The sequence below is a fragment of the Platalea leucorodia genome (assembly GCF_965183815.1).
Source record: "Platalea leucorodia genome assembly, chromosome: 7".
Taxonomy (NCBI): Eukaryota; Metazoa; Chordata; class Aves; order Pelecaniformes; family Threskiornithidae; genus Platalea; species Platalea leucorodia.
The window spans coordinates 5,668,487-5,690,780 of record NC_138829.1 but is presented as its reverse complement, the minus strand read 5'-3'; the positions used below and the strand labels follow the sequence as shown (position 1 = coordinate 5,690,780).

The window sequence follows — 22,294 nt, the reverse complement described above, 5'->3', positions numbered from 1 at the left end:
ATCCATAAGTATGCATTATTGTGCATAGGAAATTTAGATTTTGTTTGTTTAGAGGGTCATATTTTCTGTGGCAGATTTCTGACCCATAAATACTTTCGTAAGGATATTAAAGGATTTTGGTTATGTTGAGAGAGTGCAATAATTCAGTTTTGCCTTACTGTCTCAAACTACTTTTTTCTACTTTAAAGGAGGGAGGAATGATGATTGAAATAGGTTAAAGACTTGCAGGATTTCCATTAGGAGCAAATTTTGACAAAAATAGGTTAGATGATTTGCTTGAATCTGTGCAGTGCTATGGATTAGACCTAGTCAGAGAAGTCTGTAGACCTGGAATAATTTTGATTCTGACATTGACTTGCTTTGAGGTTGTGAGTGACTCATTTAATCTTTTTTTTTTTCCCCATTTCTCCAAATAAAAATGAGGAGACAGCTATAAAAATTGTAAATTAAAACCATAGCTGTTTTGTAGAAGAGGAAAATAACAAATTAAAAAGCTTAATATTAGGAAATGGAGCTGTTGTGCGATGCTCTACTTTGGTCTGGGATGCATGTAGTGTTCCCTTATTTCAAGGTGGCATTAGTCAACCTAGAACATGTTACCTAAGCTTTCTGTGCCTGTTTTCTCTCTGCAGTAACGGGAAGAAGGCATCCTGTGGGTAACAAGGCCTACTCTGGAAATTATTATTGAGGTTTTTGTAAGGATCACACCATACTGGAGAGGGATGAGAACAGCAATGTATAGCAAAAAAAGGCGTTGCATTTGTGTCCTACTGGGTACTTTCTGCAGAGAGATGAGGAAGAAATTTGATACGTTATTTGCACCTGCGTTTTCTGCAGGTGCAAAAAGAAAGGTGGAGATAGAGGATGTGTAAGTGGCAATTGAGATTTTAGCTGCTTCTGCCAGAAGTGACCTTGGAGGTTTAAACATAAAATTTGAAATACTTGAACCATTGAGGCCATAAGCTTAGATCTAGACAGATATATGTCAGTCATCAGCATTTAGAATAGTTTGTAACTGTTTGTGTAAAATAATTAATCTCTTAAAAGTAATAGCAAGACTTAGGGGAACAAGTCCCTGTTGGAAAACGGTACGTTCAAAGGTTTGTGGGTGGAGACTTCAAAAACATTTGTGCTTTGGCACGTATAAAAGAGAGATTAGTTTTGAGATGAATGTTACATGTAAAATGTTTTTGTGTGCCTGCTTACATGCTGCTTTGTGGTGCCACTGATGCTGTTGAGAATTGATCATCCTGCTTAAAGGAATGATGTAATTTAAAAAAATAAAAGCAAATTTCTAAATGTTGATGGTTTCGACGTTATCCAATCTGAAAAAGTACAATAGCAGCTTCTTGAACGGCATTCATAGCAATGTCTACCTCTGTAAAAGTGATTTATTAGCCAAACAAAATTAGTTCAACTGGTTTTCTTTCAGTTTGTATTCTGTGTAAACAGCCTTCTGGGAGTATTTATTGAAAATGGAAATTGCGGAGAATGCAAGATATAATTTCTTTAAATTTCTATTGGCACGTGGATTGTTGAATGAAGTACACCTGAAATGCAAGTCTGAGCTCTATGCACAGAAAAGAAGTTTTTTCCCTCTCTTTGGATACATATATTCTTCTCCCCTTCACCCCAACTTGAATCCTTCAAGGCCTGTAATGGCCTTGACTGTTTTCTTTGGGGAGGTTGGAGGGGTGGGGAAGGGAAGGAGAGGAGGGGGAAGGAAAGACAGAGGGAGGTTCCTGGCAAAGGTGGGCACTGAGAAGGGCATGCAGCTCCTCTCCGCTGCTTTGCTGTTTGACCTTTAGTTTGGACTTAAAGTAAACCAGGGCCTTGACCTTAGATAATGTGCTGAAAAGGTAAGTCCTGTGAGGGAGAAATAAATGACATTGTAAAACGCTATTAGATTCCTCAGAACAGGAAAAATAGCAAGCTCTGGCAAAGGAAGAGGGTTTTTCCCTGGGTATTTTTTCTTTCTTTTTTTTTTTTCCCCCCTCCTTCATTTTCCAAGTGTGTTCTGATGCTTGCTTCTGAGTAATAAGCAATGTGATCTAATTCTACTAAACTTTGGAATACTTCCTTCCGCTTTCTGATTCTCTCTGCATTGAAGAATGCTATCCAGTTTCTCTGAAGAGCTGGATTTGAATGGATTACCTTACAATTAATGTGTCCCCTTTAAAACCAGCTGGCCAGCATGCTGCATGCTGTGCTCCAAGACACTGAAATTGGAGGAAAGAGTTTTTTAGGGTTATTACGTTTTTTTTTTTGGCTGATTCTCCTTTTTCTAACTGCTTGAGTAAAATCAAGCATATCGTCTCTATAGAATTGCATTGCAACTTCAGAAGAGTGCGTATGTGCGGGTGCATGTCTGTTAAATGAAGTATTTCCTTTGACATGCCTTAGCACCACTTGCTTCTTACACTAAAAGCAAACATTTATTGTATCTTCTGTAGATTACTGAAATGTTAGGTAGTGGAGTTTTTTCGTCATTGCTTTATGCTGCTTACTTTTGTATAGAATCATATTAATATATGTAAATATAAAAATCAAGGAAATTAAAATTTTCCCTTCAAAACCCAATCTGTATTTGTAACTTTAAAGGACGCTGAATTGTATGATTGGACAGATGAAGCACATCTTGGCTGCAGAGCAAAAGAAGACGGATTTTAAACCAGAAGATGAAAACAATGTTTTGATTCAATATACTAATGTAAGTAAACTAAGTCCCTGCTCATCAGTATAGCTTCAGATGCTCAGGAGTGTTATTAGGTACAAGATGTTCGTTACCAAACATGCATTAGACAACACGTGCATTTGATTAATTTAGTTAGCTTTGATTTTGCACTAAGCACCTCCAAACTTTGTTGCAGACTATTTTCTCAAACTGAAAAGGAATGTTAGCAGTTTTGTATCTAGTGTCAGACAAATCAGTAGGTGCTGGATGAACTGTCACATTCTTTCCCCTCCCAAGATGCCCAGATTTGGAACAAGGTTTTTAGCGGATAATTAGCTTTAAGCTATCAGTTTCAGAAAATGAGGTACTCTGTAGTTGCTTTTTCCCCTTAGAATGGCAGGAGCATGACAAAGCATCATGGGTATGGCATGAACATTCTTTGCTGCAGAACGTTGTCTCTACCACCGCATCTGTCTGAATCCCAGCCTACAGGCTGCTGAGAAGCTGTAGTGCTGGAGTACGTTAGGCTCTTGTTAGGGAACAATGCAGAGAGGAGTGGAGAACAAATTACAGTCAATGGGAAGAAGTGAGTGCATTGCCTGATTACCTGCAATCAGGTGGGAATGGGAGAAGTGGAGCAGTAGAACATGGAGTCTGGTACTATGTGGGAAGGGTGAAGATGCCTGCATGTTAATTTGGGTTTATAATTGCAGGTGACGAGGTTTTTAATCACTTCCCCCACCCCCCCACCCTTGGTTGATCATTGTTTGAATTAAAAGCCCAAATTTAACTATTCTAGTCTGAACTGATATAAACTATAACTGAATATTGTCTTGCATCCATCTTTCTACTTGCATTTTTGCATCTTTATGTGGCAAATAAAACCTGTTGGAAAATTATTAATTGGAAAATTACTAATTTCAATTATGTGTTGTGGGAAGTTTAAAGACTTGGTGATGATTTTCAGCTTATGATGTGGAAGCCACTTTGAGAAGAACAGATTTCTAGAAAGTAAGTTACCTAATTCTTTTTTTTTCTTTATTTAGGCTTGTGTTAAAGTCTGTGGCTATGTTAGAAAGCAGGTGGAAAAGATTAGAAAATCTATGGATGGTAAGAATGTGGACACAGTTTTGATGGAGCTTGGAGTTCGTTTTCATCGACTTATCTATGAACACCTACAGCAATATTCCTACAGTTGCATGGGAGGCATGCTAGCTATTTGTGACGTGGCTGAATATAGGAAGTGTGCCAAAGACTTCAAGGTAAGCATGCACAGGTTAGTGATGTACAGACATGCTGAAATTAGTAGCAGGACTCTATTTTTAATCGGAAGGTTTTTCTTCATAAAAATAGTTTGTTTCTGTTTGAATATCCCCATTTTGTATGCTGATGTTATATATTCTGTCACTATACCAGCAGTTCTTTATCAAGTCCTGAAGAGCAGTTTCCCGATACCATTTTATTACTTGCAGGCTATGTGTGTGTATTGAAGAAGTATTGAGTTTGCATTATTATGTATTCTATGTACAACTTTGCATGTGTGCATATCTCCCTACAGATGTATATGTGCATGTGTCTATATCTATTTATGCACACATGAGGAGAGAATGATGGATGTAAATCCTCTGTAGGGAGGAAGTACTTTGAGAATCTAGGTGGACAACGCATCACAAGAGTTGAAGCAACTCTAACTCTTAATATCTGTCTTTCTCTGTTTTTCTCTTAACCACAGATTGCGCTGGTGTTACAACTCTTTGATACCTTGCATGCACTTTGCAATCTTCTGGTTGTAGCCCCGGATAATTTAAAGCAAGTTTGCTCAGGGGAACAACTTGCTAATCTGGACAAGAACATCCTTCACTCCTTTGTTCAGCTGCGTGTTGACTATAGGTCTGCTCGTCTTGCTCGTCACTTCAGCTGAGAGCATGGAAAGAAATGTTGTACCTTTGGGCAGGCCTCAGTTGTTAGAAAGCACAGGGAATGATTTCTTACCAAACCATGGTTGTAACTTTTGTGGGATAATTACTGTTCAGAATAAAGCAGCAGCCATATTTAAACATGACTATGTAGAAGGCGAGCAGGTAAAAATTAGAATGATATTTCATGTAAGCTAAAGTTCTCCCGGTGAAGAAGTTTGCAAATCTACTTGCTATTGATTTTCTTTTTTTTAATTGGAAACATGTCAGTGTAGGAAAGCAAGTGGTACATTGAAAGTATTTTAGTCTTCAATATTGAATTATCAGATACCATTTGTTAGACTTGAACTACAGAGCATAGTGTAGGTAATGGATTACATAGAATAGGCCAGTGTAAAAACATTCTTCATCAATTTTAATGACTTAGACTTCAGCACAGCTAATCATAATCAAATTATCTTTGATTGGTGTTTCTAAGTAATTTCTTTCATTTAAAATGTTATCCTGCTCAATGTAATTTCTTGCTCTAATTAATTAGCTTGGAATTTCTTTGAGATGTAGGAGTAAAAGCAACACTATCCCAGAAAGATGTAATTTATTCATTGTGTAGCATTCTAAACAGAACTGAAGTGGTGAAAAGTTTGAGGGTTTTTTTTTGGTTCTTTTGGGTTTTTTGTACCGAAGTCAAGGGCCCACCAGAACGTATTGGAGTTGTATGGTCTGACATTATTGTTTCTGTTTGATGCCAGCACACTGAATTTTATATACGCTCCTCAAGTAAATGCAGCTGCCTTGCCTAAGGCATTCTTACTACAAGGTGAAGGTGCCCATTGTTGGGTTAATAGAAGAGAACTTTCTCCTGTCTCTTGTTTTGTCTGTAAATAAATTCAAATTATAAAGAAGTGAAAGGATAAAATGTAGCCCAGTTTTTCATATACAGGAGGAATGGACAGCAGCTCTAGCAGAAACCTAGAGTTGAAAATTCCTGTGCTGAAGATAATTGATCCTCAGTGCCTGAGCAATATAAAATGTTGAAGTGTGCAAAAGCTTCTCTTCCACTGATCATGACCATAATATTGGAGACAGGCTACTTTTGTGCCTGTTATGCTCCAGTGTTTATTCAAGGTGTTTCTGAGATGGACCCATATGTGCGTGTACTGAATCGAAGCAACAGTGATGTCTGAAACCTCTGGGGTAGCTTTTCCACAAGCAGTTGAGAGTTGTTGTAAATAGACCTTTGTTCAGAGTGAGCTCTTGTGGAAAACAGGTTGGAATTGCTGTGGTTTGTGTCTTCAACCTGACTTACGTCATCCCTGAAGAAATCATCTGTAACACTTATTTCTACTGTGGGCTCACCGTATGTTATGGAAACTTCTTTCTCTCCCATCTTCAGAGCAACACTTCTATAAATTTACTTTATGGGTCGGTCAAATAAAATTATTTTCCTCTTTTGTTAATGAATTCCCAGGTGTAGTCAATAGTGACAGACGTGTGTGGAACTTCTCTTGGTTAGTTGAGGTTCTGCTTCATTTCATATTTAGCAGAGCATTGTATCAGTAAACAAGAGAACGGATGCCAGACTGTCTCGAAGTATTTGGGGAGGCTGGCTGCTTTGTTGAGCTGCGTAGCTCTATTCCTTGGCCATGGCAAAGCCACAAAGAGTTTTGGACACTGGAGGAGGCACATGCTTGTACTGCTGCCATTTTTTTTCAAAAGCTCTGATGTGAGTTCAGATGATACCTCTCTGTTACCTCTGTAACTGAAAGCCAACAATTTTAAGGCTGTGGTTTTATTAACCAATACAAAATCTTTCTACAAAAAAGTGGCAATTTGTAAACACTTCAGAACAGTGAACATCATCTTACAACTGCAGATCACAGAAGTGCTTCAGAATTTGTTGTATGATTGTTTGAATTATTTTAAGGTTGTGTGAAATGTATTTACCATACTTCTTGCTTTATTAGCTGTGTTTTCCATGCATATGCTCAGTGCAATATTTCATTAGGCCTGTTAACAGGAGGCAGCAAAAAGTAGGTGAATACTTAAACTTAGATATGTAAACTCTTCCTCAATAAAAAGAATTCCTGCCAGAGACTTCTTTCATTTCATTTCCATGTTCTTCAAATATCTTTATACTCAATTGTATAAGCCCTTCTATTTAAAAAAAAAAAAAAAAAAAAAAAAGAATAAAAGTAATTTTACTGACCAAATTTATCACTGGTGTGAGCTTTCCCTTTCCCCTTCCTTTAAAAAACCTCCCCATGTGCACACTGAAAGAGTTTCTATTTCTAGAGAAGACTGCGTTGTCAGTAAGTTTACTTTACAATACAAGTTGGATGGGGATGGGGCGGGGAACTATAATTTTCACACCTTTTTAAGTTTACAGCTCTTATAGCATGTAATTTGGGAAAATATTTCCAGTGGCTTCTGAATACAATAAAGTACTATCCAAAATACAAATACGCCTTTTAACGTTCATGTAATGAGGTAAAGTATTGCCTTTCTAATGTTCGCTCCCAGAACATAGGCATTTAACAGGCTGGCAGCCAAATGAATGCCTGAGAGGAGGTGTGTATGTGTGTGTAATTATGTTGTCTACAATTGGTGAAAATGGCTTTGCAGTAAACTGTTGTAGGCTCGAAAATCAGCTGTGTTTTTACAAGTCCTATAATTTATTAACATGATTTGGTATTGTATTCTGTTTGCGTATGCACAGAGGGCAGGAAGGAGTTGGTGTTCTTTTAAGAATACTTCTCAACACAAATCAAAATATAAAACATTGGGAAATGGAAGTGCTTGGAAAAATAAGATCTAGCTATTTAGAAATAGAGGGTGAGAAGTGAAGAAGGCATGAACTAAAAGGATACGGAGAACAAGCAGTTTTAAATAAAGTAGCATAGAAGGAGGCAGTTAAAATGTGATTAATAGAAACCTGACATACACATCAACCTAGGAGAATAAGCAGGATTGGAATTAAAGTCTCTTCACAGCAGCGTCCCACCTCGAAATGAAGTGAGGCTCTAGAGGAGGGGGGCTGGCTGAAATACTTTGGCGTGGAGCTGCTCGTTCACCTTGGAGCTGTTGGAGTCGCCAGGAAGAGACCATCGGTACGCAAGCGTCGGTCTGCTGCGAAGGATAGGTAGCGATGCTGTGAAGGTGAGCTCCACTTATTTCCACTGTGAGGAGCAGAAACGCATCAGCCATATGCAGCCTGATTGGAGGGAAGGAGAATTTGCTAGAACTGAGCTATTTTTTTTTTTTCTTTGAAGACTACAGTGATCTGGAGAACGGTAAGTGAGGCTTGACTTGAGAATGGCATGGTATCGGGAGGTGGCAGATCAGTTTATCTCTCAATCTGTAAGAGAACTTGGGTTTTGTTTTCTTTTCTCCCCCTTTTAGCTTTCACAAAGTCATTTTAAATCACTGGTTGCTTCAGTGTTTAACTGCTACAAATAACTCTCAATTTCGGTTGCCGAAGGAGCAATCCTCTGCCATCCAGCTGGTGCTGGGGTGTTGTGATTGAGTGCTGTCTGAATTGATTGCTCCATTTCTGTAGGAAATGTTGCAAATATGGGGCAAAAGTGCTGCACCTTACAAAGTGCCCTGAAGAGGGAGAGGCACGTTGGGTTCCTTCACAGGTCCAGTGCACATTGGCCTGTTCTTCAGAAGCTCCTACTTCCAGGTTTCTCAAGCCAATACGTGCATGTCAGTAAATCTAATGTAGTCAGTTTTTGATGTTATGGCATATTCCGAAAGAGAGGTTTGCTCTTTGGATTAAGTTTTCATGGCAATAATTCTCGAGTTGAACCAGTGATGGATAGGGAAACCAGGCTGAGGTGATGTTTTTTCCCATACAAAGGAGGTAGATACCTAAACAATTGCTTGTCTAATTTTAGATGCAGGTAGCAGCTCTTCTCCTTTGCACTTCTTGTCCCAGGAGCAGTAGGGAGGATAAGCCACCACCAAAGCTGCTCTTCCAGAGGGCAGCTGAAAGGTAGGAGCACCTTTGGTGTCCTCATGTTCTGCTGGATATTGGCTTCAAGGCATTACCCCCCATCACCACTTCTGTGCTGGTTGTTAAGTGGAGATAGATTTGTGTTTTGTTATCTACGTTGGAGTATTTTGTTTGTTTTTTCTTTCCTGGTGTTTCTACACCTGTTTTAAGGAGGGGAGGGAGCCAGATCTCCTGCCCAGTCATGTTCACTGCTTTGCTTGTCTTTTTTTCCCCTCCATCCTAATTTTTTGGTGGTAGAAGATTTCTATGCTATGTCTTCTGCTTATCTTAGAGTGGGGAAGCAGCTGTGTTTGCCTGTCGTCTTTTCTCTTGTATGGGGCGCTGCTTACTCTGTGTCAATACAGCCCTTAGTGTATGTGGAAGCCTTGGTTTCTACTTTTATTCTATTAGCTTTACGTCCCTATGCCCTGTTTTCCTTTCCAGACCTCAGGACTGCACTATCCCTTCCCCTCTCTTACCACAGTACCAGAGAGAGAGAAACCTTTAACTTTGCAGCATGGCTTCTAGGAGACCTTTACATATTATCTAGTGGTTCTTCATCCACATGTAGCCTGGTAGGAGGAGTTTAGCCCCCTTCCCCTTTATTCCTCTACCCCGTATTCTCTCATCTCTGCGGGTCTCTCTTACTACATGCTCTCTCCTGACCTGGCTGTATAATGCATTATATTGAAACTTCACGTAAGGGACCAGCCATGGGAAAAGTGTCAGGTACTTCAGCTTCAGCATCCATTAGGTAATGTGCCAGGAAAGTAACATGAAATGTAAAGTTGAGCCACCTCTGAATAGTATCTTTGAGAACAGCCTAATAAACCGAAATAAATTGTTTTGATACTTGAGGGTCAAGATACTTTGAAATTGCCTGCCCTTGCCCTCCCCTGGTCGTGTAGCCTCAGCAGAGAGTAGCGTGAGGCTTTTGTGTCACCTGTGTGCTACAGAAGAGATCTTTGCTTGTCCTGCATAGGCTGCCCAAAAGGGTCCAGTAGCTCTGAGCTACAGTTTGCCATCCTCGGAGGTTCGGAATGGTTCCACCCCGTAATGTCATTTTGGAGTGTAGCCTGTGTGACTGTCTCATGAGACACTTGGCTACAAGTGCCGGCTTGTTCAGTTGATCTTCTAATATACAATTTTATATGAAAGTTGATACTTCCAAATTTTTCTTCTTGAAGTGCTAAAGCTTCTCTATCAATCTTTCACTGAAAACTGAAATTGTCCATAAGGCTGCTGGAGCCAGAGCGTGAAGAAACAAATGCTGTTTTGGGAGACGGGCATCACGGCAGCAGTGGCTGCTGAAAACAGCCTCACGCTGTCTTTTGTTGTTCTCAGACCTGGATTTAGCAAGGACAGAGAAAGGACTAAGAGATGTTGGTCCTTTTACTTCCTTCCCTTTGTGTGCACAATGGGGCTCTGCAAGTTTTTTGGGGCTGCTTCTGCTCCCCAGCCCTTCATCAACTGGCTGTTTGCCCCACAGTCTTCCCTTGCAATTTATTCACCTTAACCCCACCTCATCTGTTCTCAGGGCTGCCCTTGTCCTTCTCAGCCCTGGCCCAACTTCACTTCTAGCCGAGGGTACATCCTGGCACAAACGAGCCCCTGCAGTGTCTTGGTCGTGTGTCTACTTTTCCCATTCTGATCATCAGTCCATTGGGGATGGGAGCTGCTGTTCTACCAAGTGTCTGGCCTTGTTGAGGCCACCTCTTTGCTTGAAAAGAAAGGTGAGATTGTGGAGAGAAGATGTCCCCACAATTGATTCATAGGTAGATAAACTGCACAGTATCAAGGTAAATAACTCCTGCTGAAAGGCATGGTTAAGGTTCACCTCGATGCTGCCAGTTGAAGATGGTCATTTTGAACTCTACACTGTTATGATGCGTGGTATTTGAGTGTTGTAGAGAAGCCAGCTAATATGAGCTTGTGTTTGAAACATTTTTATAACATTCATTTTACTGTAAACAATTCATTAAAATGACTTGCTAAGTCTCAGACAAGTGGATTTTTGAAGGTTGCTCATTTTACTTATCCACCCAAAGTCAATTTGAGTATGAATATATAACATTTTACTCATAATAGCAAACGACTTCAGAGAAGAGACATTTATTCTGGAGGCAGAGATTCAAACTAGACAGCAATGATGCATTACAAATATATAATTATTTGCACTAATATTTGAGCAGGTGGAATGGATTAGTACATGGTCAACATTGCACTGCTGATAACATGTATTTTTCTATATTAATATGTACTGTGCAACATGTATTAAAATTGTCAATAATTCATTTTAACAGAGATAGCAATATTTATATTGCTGTGTTCTACAGACAGCAGAGTGAATTGTTAAAATGTGCAAAGCTGGGCTAGATTTAACTTAACTTTGTTTCCCAGTGTGTGTGGTTTTAATTTCTCATTTAAAAAACAAAACAAAATAAAACAAAACAAAAAACACCACCTTTCAACCTAGAAAGATTTTTGCTCTTCTGTGGAATTTCAGATCCAAATCACTTTCACTCCTGCTGTCCCTAGCCTGTTAGGAAACATCTTGAAATGAGACCTCCAAGATCCCCAGCCCAGCCTCTTGTATTAATACTGGGATACAGCCTCAGTTTAGGTGGTGGATACAGCCTCAGTTAACAGGTGGATTCCCTCTGGGGATTTTCCTGAATTAACTAAAGATCACCGTTACCTTTTTTTATTTTTAAGACCTATTTTGTTTTCTGCCATGTTGGTTGTTGTTTTTTCCCTCTTCATGCATTTTTCTAGAAGCCTCTGAGGGTAAAGTTAGTCTTTTTAACTAGTGAATGTATCTCCTTTTATAAAGGAGGAGCAAGAGGAGAGACTCCTCTCTGGTCCTGGTTGTCACTGGAAAATCCCATGTTAAGCAGAAAGTGCGACACGGGGTGAGCCACTCAGTTTTAGAGGGATATCTTGACCCATGTTGTCTGCAAGTGTTTCTTGGTGGTTGTTTTGTTCTGAGATTCAAATATGGGGTTGTATTCAGGAAAAAATGGATTTTGTTGCTTTTCCCTTCCAGGGATGTCTGTCTGCAGGGAGGCAAGTGCTTGCAACAGCAGAGTTCAAAGCAGGCAGAGTCCGTGCATCATTCTGAAGACTTTAAAATGACTTCCCTGTCCAGCCAGACACAAGTTCAACTGGACTAGTGAACCTCTCCATTTTTATGGGTTTGTTTGGGTTTTTTGGTTTTTGTTTTGTTTTGGTTTGGTTTTTTTAAGTACGTGCTGATATATATTAATCTCAGAAGTGGCTGTGGGGATGGATTGTTCCTTCCTCTTGTCTTAGGTAACTTGTTTATTCTGAAATAGTATAGTATATTTGAAAACCTTCTTTAAAAGTGTAATGGCATCCTTCTGTGGTGTCTGAGCATCTGCCATAAATGCCTGAATGAACTGAGTCCCCAGTTGAGACTAAAGAAAAGAAAGCCTTGCTTGGCTGCTGAGAATCAACTTGCTGTTTTTTAATTTACTTTTTTCTTCCTGCAACAGTGAGAGCCTTAAATAGTAATTTTGAGGCAGAGCTTGAAGTCCAGGTCTTCTGAAGGAGACCAGAAATACCCGGCTTATATTTGCTCAACATATAGGGCACTGTGCCAAATTCACTGCTGGTGTGAGCAGCTGTAACTTTGCCAGCTTCAATGAAAATATGAATTTTTAAAAGTCCATAAGCACGTTAGACACATACCTTTGTCTTTCCACAATTAGTTTTGTTGCTTACATAGCATGAGGCTTTCTGTAGTACATAATCCAATGCCTAAATATAGTAATTCCAATGCACTTGAGATCAATTAGATTTGTACTTTTAAACTCAGTTTTGTCTATAAAGATAATGTTATATTGTTGGAGGGATTTGGTATTTAAAGTGTCTGAACAAGTCTAAGTGGCTCTTGGGCATTATAATTTTTATTTAGCTGCTTTTAGCCCAATCACTAATCAAATTAAAACCTACCATGACTGGTGTATAACTCAGAGCAGACGGTGGAGCGTGTTTAGCTGATAGCACTTAATTTGTTGGCGAGTGAGGTGCTAAGGTGGTGCTTTTGTTAGCAACAAAGAATGCCTCTTTTCTGAAAACTGAAAAGTAGGTTAAAGTGGCTTTTGGGGGACAAAAAGACATAAGTCCAAGGTGGTGGTAGTCTGGTAGTCCCTACAAAGATGGGCAAAGATCCCTTTGAAGTCTTTACGCTACGAAGGCACTTTGCTTTAAATGAAATTACTTTATTTGGTCTTAATAAGTAACAATCCTATAAGAATAATACTGCCGGTTGTGTGTAGGGAGGAGGGGAAGGGTGTGAAAGAGCTGTCAGTTTCCCTCTAGGAAATTGTTCCAGAACGTACCCTCAGATCAGGCCACCAGCGGGAGAATGCCTCGGGCGGCAGCGATATGATCCAAAATGTGGTTTGTTTCCCATTTAAGACACCGCGCACGTTGAGAAAACCCAAGCTATTCTTTGTGCAACTCGTAATTCTCTCCATGTTGGTGTTTTCAATTCAGGCCCACCATATGAGGTAACGAACAGGAAGGTGGGCAGTTTTCTGTTTTGTTTCACATAAAAATGGTACATTTAGAAACGTTAGGGGCCTAGCTTGAAAAGAGAAGGCAGAAAATAATGATTCAACGGGAGTGCTTAGTGCTCAACTGTTCATGTTGCGAGGGCAGAAATCAACAGCAATATCAGCTAAAGAAGAGAGTTCATCTTGGTTCTTTATTTCCAGGACTGAATAAGGTCCTAATCAGGCTCAGGAAATGTCTGCCCTTTACTCTTAGAAATTTGTAAGAGTCTGTCAACTTGGCTTAAAAAAATTGCATGAGTTATATAGTATGCTGTCAGATACGCTCTTACACTTGTCTCCAACTTTGAATTGAAGTGTACTTTCCTTATTTTAAGTGCCAGCAAATTGCTTCATGCCACAGAAGATGAGAAATGGCTCTCATTCTTGAAGAGAACTTGCTCTGCATAAAATAGACATAGAAAGAACTAGATGTGCTGAGGAAGCTAGGGGAGAGGGACATAACATTTTTAAATCTTTTGTTTTAATTTAGTGGGATGTTATTTTTGGATGTCAAACTATATGGATTCCAAGGGGAAAATGGGATGTAGCCAATTCTGCAATGAAACAAGAAGACAACAGAGCTACTCTGCACTGCCATGCAAGACAACTGGAGCCAAAAGAGGCAAAAGTGGAGCAGTTCTCAAGGCACGGTGACATCATGGGGGACTGATATCACCAAATTCCCATTCTGTGAATTTAAATGTGTACTGTGCTAGTTGTGTAGGGTCCCTATATCATGGACTAAGAGAGAAGGGAGCTGTTCCAACGTCTGATTCATCCTGGCATAAAACTGAAGTAGGACAGATGATTTCCTTCCTAGAAGAGTCTCAGTTGCTTCATCAGTTATGAAGGGACGCAAGCCACTTGTTTAGACCAGACAAAATGAGATGCCTGAAGAGTAAGATGGCCTCACCTACTTGTAGAGGCCAAGGAAGCCCACTGATACTCGTTGTTTTGACCCCTGAAGACTGTCTGTAATGAATTCATCCCTTTCAGCTTGCTTGGCTCTTTGGATTTCATTTTCACTGGCAACTGGAAGAATCTAGAGCTGATTTTGTGTCATTTGGAAGTCTGGTGGTAGACTAGAGAACAGAGAATTTGATAGCAGGCAAATACTGCCTTTCAGTGTTTAGTAGTTGTCTTTACGAAGGCTGCACAGTAACTCTGGCTGCTATGGCACAGCATTGCTTAGGGATTTATCTCCAGTGACTGTGCTGTGTGAAGAAGCACGTTAGTGTACATGGTGTATGAAAAGTGTGCTTCCTAAATTGCTTTGATCTTGGTCTCTTTGGTGATCTCAAAGCCAAGGGATGAGTCTCTTCTGGAGGAGCCATTCTGTTGTGACTGATGAAGAAAACAAGCAAATGGAGGAACAAGAGAAAAGAGGTTAAACTGGACAAAAGGCTTGGACTGAAATCTGAAAAATGCTTCCTTTATTTCTCTTTGCTTTACTCTAAACAAGTCTTTGATTTCTTTAATCTGACACTGGCTAACTTCAAACAAAATGAGTTTTCTTCTAGCTTGGTTCCCTTCTGCTTGGCATCTCTCTCGTTCCACACCTGCTGGTCCTTGGCAGAGAAGAACAGGCCCTCTCATTTTGCTCCCCCTTGGATCCCAGCTCTGCCTGCATGAGTGACAGCTGCTATCTGACCATTTGGTCGACTGATGATTGTGCATTTGTCTAAGACTGCACAATGAGGTACGATACAAGTTAGACAATCTACAGATGCCATCCATCTGTTCCATCACTGCCTTCTTGTAGAAATGGACTTTCTTCCATTGTCCTCAAAAGTTTCTTTTCTGGATCTCTTCTTCCATACTGAACGCAGTGAACTTTCCTTCATAGGTGGAGTTCTGCAGTGCTGGTCCTGGCCTGAGTGACTTCTCAGGCTTTTTGATATTTCAGAGCTGCTCTGGCAGCACTATTGGAGTGCACCTCATGTCTGTCTGCTTCCTGCAGGGCTCTGTTTGAGCTGCCCTCATATGGCCTCACTACTTTTACCCTCTTGTTTTCCAGGATCAATCCTCTAGCTAATGCTTGTCAGGGCATAACAGAAATAATGTCTGCTGTTCTTCCCAGGGAGCCGAAGAATTAGAGAATTTTTTCTGTGCAACCATGAATGGTATTTCTAGCCATCATATTTGCCCTTCTCTATATTATGAACTGTGAACCACAAAACATCTTTTTGTCCCATCAAAGGACCACTTGGGCTTCCTGATAATTTTTTTTTTTTTTTTTTTTTTTTTTTTAAAACCAGTTCCCTCAGGTTAGGGCTTTGAGAGTCCCTAAAGCTGGAGGCTACCACCAACATCAAGGAGAAATTATTTATCTCCTGAAGAAAATCCTGGGTTTGGCTGGACATCCTCTCAGATGCCCAGTCTCTCCTAGGGTGCTTCCATCTGACCTGCCATTCTCTTTTGACTCTGCCTTGGGCCTACCTTACCTGGAGGCAGTTTTGATCCTCAGCACTCCCTCCCCTCTCTTCATCCCTCCTCCCAAGCCACCACATACTCTTCAGCCAAGGCATATTTGGCAGGATAGACAGGAACTATTCCAAGAATAGGATCTTTATCAGTCAAGTAGTTGCTTGTCATCTTGTCCCCTCCTGATTCACAGGTGGCTTTGAGCTTTCCCGTCTGGCAACACAGGAGGCAACTGCTAACAGAGCCTAGTTGATTCAACTCAATAAAACAGAAGAATTTGGGAAGACAGGACGAAAGATCACCTTTTTGCACTGTGGTACCCTGAAGGCAGGCTTCTTATTCTGCAAAATCTTGGAAATTGTGGTTGACATCAGCCTTGATGAAATGAAATATGGGTCCTGTCCAGCCCAAGGTTGCCTTGTTGTGTTTAATGTTTGATTAGTTGGTTCATGGCATCACTATTTGTCTCCTGTACCTGTTGAGAGTATGCCATAGACTCGCTGTGCCAGTTTATCATGTGTGAGCTTGATCTTCATTGACTTGGATTTTTCTGTAGTCTAACCTTTGCAATGGGCCAGTTCAACTATGGCTGTACTTAACTGCTTGGCAAGTATAGGTCTTACTGCTTGTGTTCCTAGGTATATCATAGACATGGGATAATTCAGTTTGAAAGGGACCTCAGAAAGCCATTTTTAAAGCAGGATCAGCATTGAATTCAGGCCATAAAGAACAATGGGTTTAACAGCACTGGAAAGAAGGTGCAGAAGGTGGATTTGCTGACTGTGTGTATCTAGGTCCTGTTTTGTCAGGGGGATGTGAATTGCTTTTTTGTGTAAGGGTTGCTTTTTGAGCAGTGGAGTAAACCAAGTCTGGTTTCTTGGGGAATGATGTCCAACAGGTTCCTCCCCCTGAAGACTCCTAAGACTCCCTTACGTAGCTCTGGAGTGCCCTCTGTGCTATGCTGTGTCCTCCAGCTTCTAGGTGGATGAGTGGCCATCTGTGTTGTGGATCCTTGTGAGATATACATTAACATCTCACATATCTCTCATATATTAACATATGTGCTAGCCAGATACCAGTTCACACATTTTGACTGGTCAACAGATGGGATAAACAACAAGCTACTGCTGAGCTTGCTTTGTAGCCTTTGTTTTGCTTATATGAAGGTCAATCCCCTTTTATATAGGAAAAGAAAAATAGCTTTAAAGCATATTTAGAATAATAGGTTCTTGGTTGAAGATAGACTCTAGCCATTTTTGAAGTTCCTAGACAAGGAAAGAAAATATGAAACACTTCCCCAAGCATTTTAGCCACTTAAGTTCCTGATTCGCCAAAGAAAGCTTTTTTTTTTTTTTTCCCATACCTCTGAGAAATTTGGTTTTTTTGCAATGTGGCTGTCATCTGAGGTTGGACGAGAATGGCTACCGATCTCTCTTTCCAATACACAAAGGAGGGAAGGTGCTTCGCTCGTAACCCAAGCAGAGAAACAGTTAAGCATCTTAAGCTGTGTAAGCAAAAAAGAGGAAAAAAAGTTGCCAACATATTTTTGACAAAAGACAGGAAAATGACAGGCTGTTTGGGGTATGTAAAAAATTTTTCCTTTCATACATATTGACAGCCAGAGGGGGGTTATTATTGAGAATATGGGTAAAGTTGCTGCCAGTTTCTGCTGGTACTCATGTTTAAAAAGAAACTATGGAAACCAGGAGTAGGAATATTAATTAAGTTCAAATTTGGAATGCCTTTGCCAGGAGTGGCTGCATGAATTCAATGAAGCAGCCTGTTGGGTTGCAATTCACTACGTTGTTTGCAATTTAATAGAATGCTGAACTTCTCATAAATTAACATGTTGTTTCAATAATCTGATTAAAAGGTTATACGTTGATAAGATTAGCCTTAGCTGAGTTTTTTCCCCTTCTTGCTTAAAGAACCAGTGTATATTTTCTTTAATCAGTATGCAGCCATAAACTGCACCTTAGGGACAAGATCGTTGACTCATTTAGATTGTGGAAGTGCAGATGAAGTCAGTACGACTGTGACAGTTTACACCAGCTGAGGATATGACCCTTGTCCCCAGATTCTGGTGAGCATCTTAATTATAAAGATATTCCGAAAATACTGATTTTGAAAAAAGATTTTGATTAGCTGTGGAAGTTGATTTAATCCTATTTTTAGAGAATAGGATAGCAGTGATGTTACTTCATTCTCTTCTAGTTTGTCTTTTTCTTCCTTATAACTTGACTATATTACTATATGTTTAAAAATATGCATACATGTGTGTATAAATATACATATATACAGAGAAAAAGAGAAGGGGGGACACACACAGTCATAAACAGAGGTAGGAAGAAACCTTTGCTTATGGAGGATGACCTCCTAGGACATTTGAGGTATCTGCGATGGAAAGCTGAGTAGACTCAACACTGCAGCATCCAGTTTAGAAACTCAGATCCGCAAAAGTATCGCGGTGTCTAAATCCCATAGTTTTGAAGAGGCTCTACATGCCTGAATAACTTTAATGGGTCTGTGCCATAATGTGGCATACCTTAGTGCTCTGCAAGCATTAGCTGAGTCCACGAGGATGGATGTGAATGATGGGATGTATATTGTTGTCTCTGGTAGTAGCCAAAGAAATGGAAGCACGGAACCACAGATGGAAGTGCCTTCAAACAGAGCAGACAGGTCCTTGTTCGTGTAGACAGCTACCCTCTCTGCCCGATTCCTTGTGTACCTTCTCTTCTACATGGATTTAGCCACACCTGAGTCCCACAACTGTTCATCTGTGTCCGCCTTTCCATATAACTTGCATATGCAGGTACATCAGTTGGCATGAGAGCTCTTGAGCAGTAATAACCAAAAGCCCAAGAATGACCTGAATTTTACATCAAATAAGGAAAACCACATACCTGTTTGCCCGGAAAGTCAGGTACTAAGTGATGAGTTCGGGGCCAAACAGAGCAGCCAGTTCTGTTAACTATCCCCATAAATTATTCCCAGTTTATGACCCAATCCTGAGCTCATTTCACTGAGCTGGCATACACATTCAACGTTAACATTTGTTGACCAGTCTCCCTCTCCCATGGCCTTTTCTGACAGCGAAGGAGAGACTTTCGAACCAGCAACTCTAGCTTTGCCGTAGTGTCTTGTAGGTCAACCAGGGGAACGTAGGAGAAGTGGCGGAGGGAGAGGGGTGACAGAGTAGGAAGGCCAAGTGTTGACTGTCTCTTGTGCAGGTGGAGTTATCCATGGGATGCTGCTCTGTTTGTAGGAGTACAGTGAAATACATTCCAAGTAAGTGTCTCAAAACCCTTCCTGTGAAAGGCAGTGATTCAGGAAGGCTGCCAGTTCTGTATAAGAATAGAGTAGCTGCTCTGGTTTTTAACTGCCTTACATCTTTGTGATAAGAATGGTGACTGTGTTCAGAAAGCACTTATTAAGCCAAAAATAACCCCCCATTTTTCTGTGAAAAGCGAGTTATAAATATAATCACAGTCAGCAGTAGATCTCAAATCTAAATTGTATGCTTTGCTGCGACTTTTTTTCCCGAACAGAGGTGAGCAGATGGTAAAGGTGCACTTCCCCGAGACGGTAGAAGGGAGGCAGCCTTGTTTCAAGTAATGCTGTTTCTGGGTGATAATCCAAAATGCACAGTAGGCAGAAGTTAAAAGGAAGTGCTTGCTTTTAGGTTTTTAAACTATATCCCTTAATCCTGGGTGATGATTGACAATCATGATTTAGAGTACGAGGTGCCCCTTTCTAATCCGGCAAGTTTGATGTTATTTGCGTATCTAGTATGGCTTTATTCAACTAAAACTAAATGGGAGCCTGTGCAATTGATGCCACATCTCAGAGATGAGTCCTGGACCGGGAGTCTATTTACAGATTAGTGGATACACAGTATCCGTAGTACTGGCCTTTTTTAATGTGCGTGCCTGTGTAATTTAAAGACTCCAAAAGGCAAGTGTACAATTAAAATGTTTCTTGCTGGGTAAGAATACTAGTGGGAGACTTTTTGCATAATGTAATTCACCACGATGGGAAGCAATATACAAGATTATATTAATCCTAGTTTGATAATTATAGTAAAATAAGAACACATGTTTGTATTTAATAATGATAAAAAAGCTATCATTTATTGGCTTTGTGTTTTTTATTATAACACATGTGCTTGATGTTAGCTTCAACAGAAATGTTTCTCTTGCTGAAGTTTGTGGTAAGTGAATATAGAATGAAGAGGACAAAACACTTAATGAGTATTTGCCCACGGTTTGTTATTTGTAAAGGTGAAGTGACACTTCTTATCTTCTGTGATCAGCAGCTTTTAAATCAATTTTGCTTAAAGAAAAGAAGTAATAGATCATGATACATTAGAAATGGCAAATAGAGGAAGCATTTGAAAAAAGCTGGATATGACTTAAGCATGTAAAGCTCTGCAGCATCTTCTGCATTTTATAAGGTTTACTGGTGATTTACCAAATACAGACTAGCTAAGATGCACACTCTTGCTGATTGAAGCTTGGCATGTATATTTAGCATTAATCACAGGCAGCTGTGGTGTAGGGAAACCTTCTTTCTAGCCAGCCAGATTATATTAGATTAAAATGATCCATATGTAAGGTGTTGCAATACCTACTACTGGGGCAGGAGGGAAATCACATTATACTTGCAACTAGATTAACACAGGGATTGAGCTGACAAATAATTCTCTCCTGCTTTTTATTTTGTCAGGTGGGAGAAATAAAATGTTGCTACACCGGCGAACTGCCTCGATGAGGCATGCTTCTGAAATTGCTTTGGACGCACCCGCCAGCTCCTCGAGTTGACGGAGGATCCCGACAGAGCCTGATGCCGTAGGATATACGTGTTTAAACCCCAGTTACACAACCCCGTCTGCAGGGAATGCAGCTGCTGGTAAGCTGCAATGGTCCCATTAGTGGATGATGTTGGGTGCATCGTTTTGCACCTTGGATGCTGGAGAAGCTGACTGTCAGCTGGCTGAGGGGGGAACCCACTGTTGGGACAGTGCCTAGGGTAACATCAGCTGGGAAACAGGCTGCGCTCGATTATAGTCTGGTGTACCATACATCGTGAGAGCGTACTACCGCAAATGGGGTGTAAGCACGTGCTCTGTGCTTGCAAAACTCATCCATGAGGGCAAGAAGATTTTCTTTTGTGGCTTGAGACTGCCAGTGGAGGACAATACGTGATGTTTTCTGTACTGTCCTAGAGAAACAATAGCTCAATAAAATATTGCATAGAGCTAAGGAGTGGGGGGTAGGGGGGCTGAGCTGGATTTGCATAACGCCAGTGTTGGAATTTGGCTGCCAGCAGGGCAGGGGAAAGCAGGGGGCTATAGAATTCACTCTCTTGATCGTGAATAGCACCAGGGGCTCCACGCTGAACTACTGGGATGGAGCCGTGGTGGGCCTGGGCATGCTTCCAGCACGCTCTGCCGCAGAGGAAATTCCTCTCTTCAGTAGTTTTGTCTGAGCAAAGAGGACAGGGCCAGGATCTTGATTATCTGGGACTCTTGAGGAATCCATCTATATTGTCATCTTGTTACAGGTTTTGCTGATTCCCACCCCCCACCCCCCTCATAACCTCTAATGGCATCAGATTTTGGGACAACATTAGACCCTCTCTGAGCCAGGTCTAAAGCTGTATTCTGGCATCCATTCATCCCTATGCTAAGAGCACCTCCTTACTACTTTTCTGGTCTCATGCATTGAATGTGAAGTTCAGAGCTGGCTCTTGCTCCCTGAAATTGAAAGCTGGTGTCTCATATGCTTGCAGTGCAGCGCTGCTGCCCTGTGCTGCTCTCTTACCTTGTGGGCCAGCTGTAGCTGTCTTGAGAGAAGGGTCTTGGGCTGTGAGAAGGGCCATGGTGCCATACCGCGGCTTGGGTCCTGTGTCCCCGCAGCATCTTGTGCTCTCCCTGAGAGAGGCATATTGCTGGGCTGCAGCTGAGCACTCAGCTTTTCCTGGTCCTCTAACTCAGCCAGTGAGGTATCACATGTTGGGAGATAAAGGTCCTGAGAAGGTCTGGTCTGTTACTGGGAAATAAGGTCCAAGCGGTGAGTGCCCATGGAGTAGGTGTTCGCCACCCACACCAAGGTGCTGGGGTGGATGAAGGAGCAAGGAGACTTGGTCAGGGCATACCCAGCTGTGGTTTTGATGTTTGTTATTAGACCTTGATCCCTGAATGCAGGGTAGAACAACCGGGATGTGTGATTACCCCTGGCCCTCTCCTGGCCCAAGGGGAGAATGTCTTCGGGCCACAGTCGAGCGCTTCTGTTTTGTGCCTTGCCTCCATGCTGCTGGTAACAGACTTTCTCTTCTGCTCCTTTTCTCTTCTACTGGTTGGCCAAAAGTTGACCACTTCACTCCATAGCAGCATGCTTTCCTTTTTTCTGCTTTTTGTTTGTACTCTGCCCCCTCTCTTATTGACAATCTGCTTCCTTCATCAATCTGCTTCTCAGCTTATTTTTCATTTTCCACCTGGCTTGTGCCACCTAAGATCTGTTGGCATAAGAAGTTTGAGTCCTACCACACTCAAAGAGCTCTATCTGCAGATGTATTATTGTACCCTTTCTAACATAAGGTCTGTATTCTGTATCTGAAGAACATAGTAGGGTCTGAGGGTTGTCTTTATTCTTGCAGAGCTGGTATGGTCTCCAACCAAATCCTATGGGTGATAATGCTCAAC

At 41.0% G+C, this 22,294-nt stretch overlaps 1 protein-coding gene across 3 annotated transcripts in view; it reads left to right on the top strand.

Moving 5' to 3' along the window:
* Positions 1-6,748, top strand: part of EXOC5 (exocyst complex component 5) — a 29,296-nt gene extending 22,548 nt beyond the window's left edge. For all 3 annotated transcript variants that reach the window (XM_082317501.1, XM_082317500.1, XM_082317502.1), the window contains 3 exons: positions 2,602-2,710; positions 3,721-3,936; positions 4,407-6,748. In XM_082317501.1, the coding sequence (XP_082173627.1) occupies positions 2,602-2,710; positions 3,721-3,936; positions 4,407-4,595 (514 nt within the window). In that variant the 3' untranslated portion in view covers positions 4,596-6,748. The remainder of the gene's footprint in view (positions 1-2,601; positions 2,711-3,720; positions 3,937-4,406) is intronic.
* Positions 6,749-22,294: the final 15,546 nt, after the last annotated feature.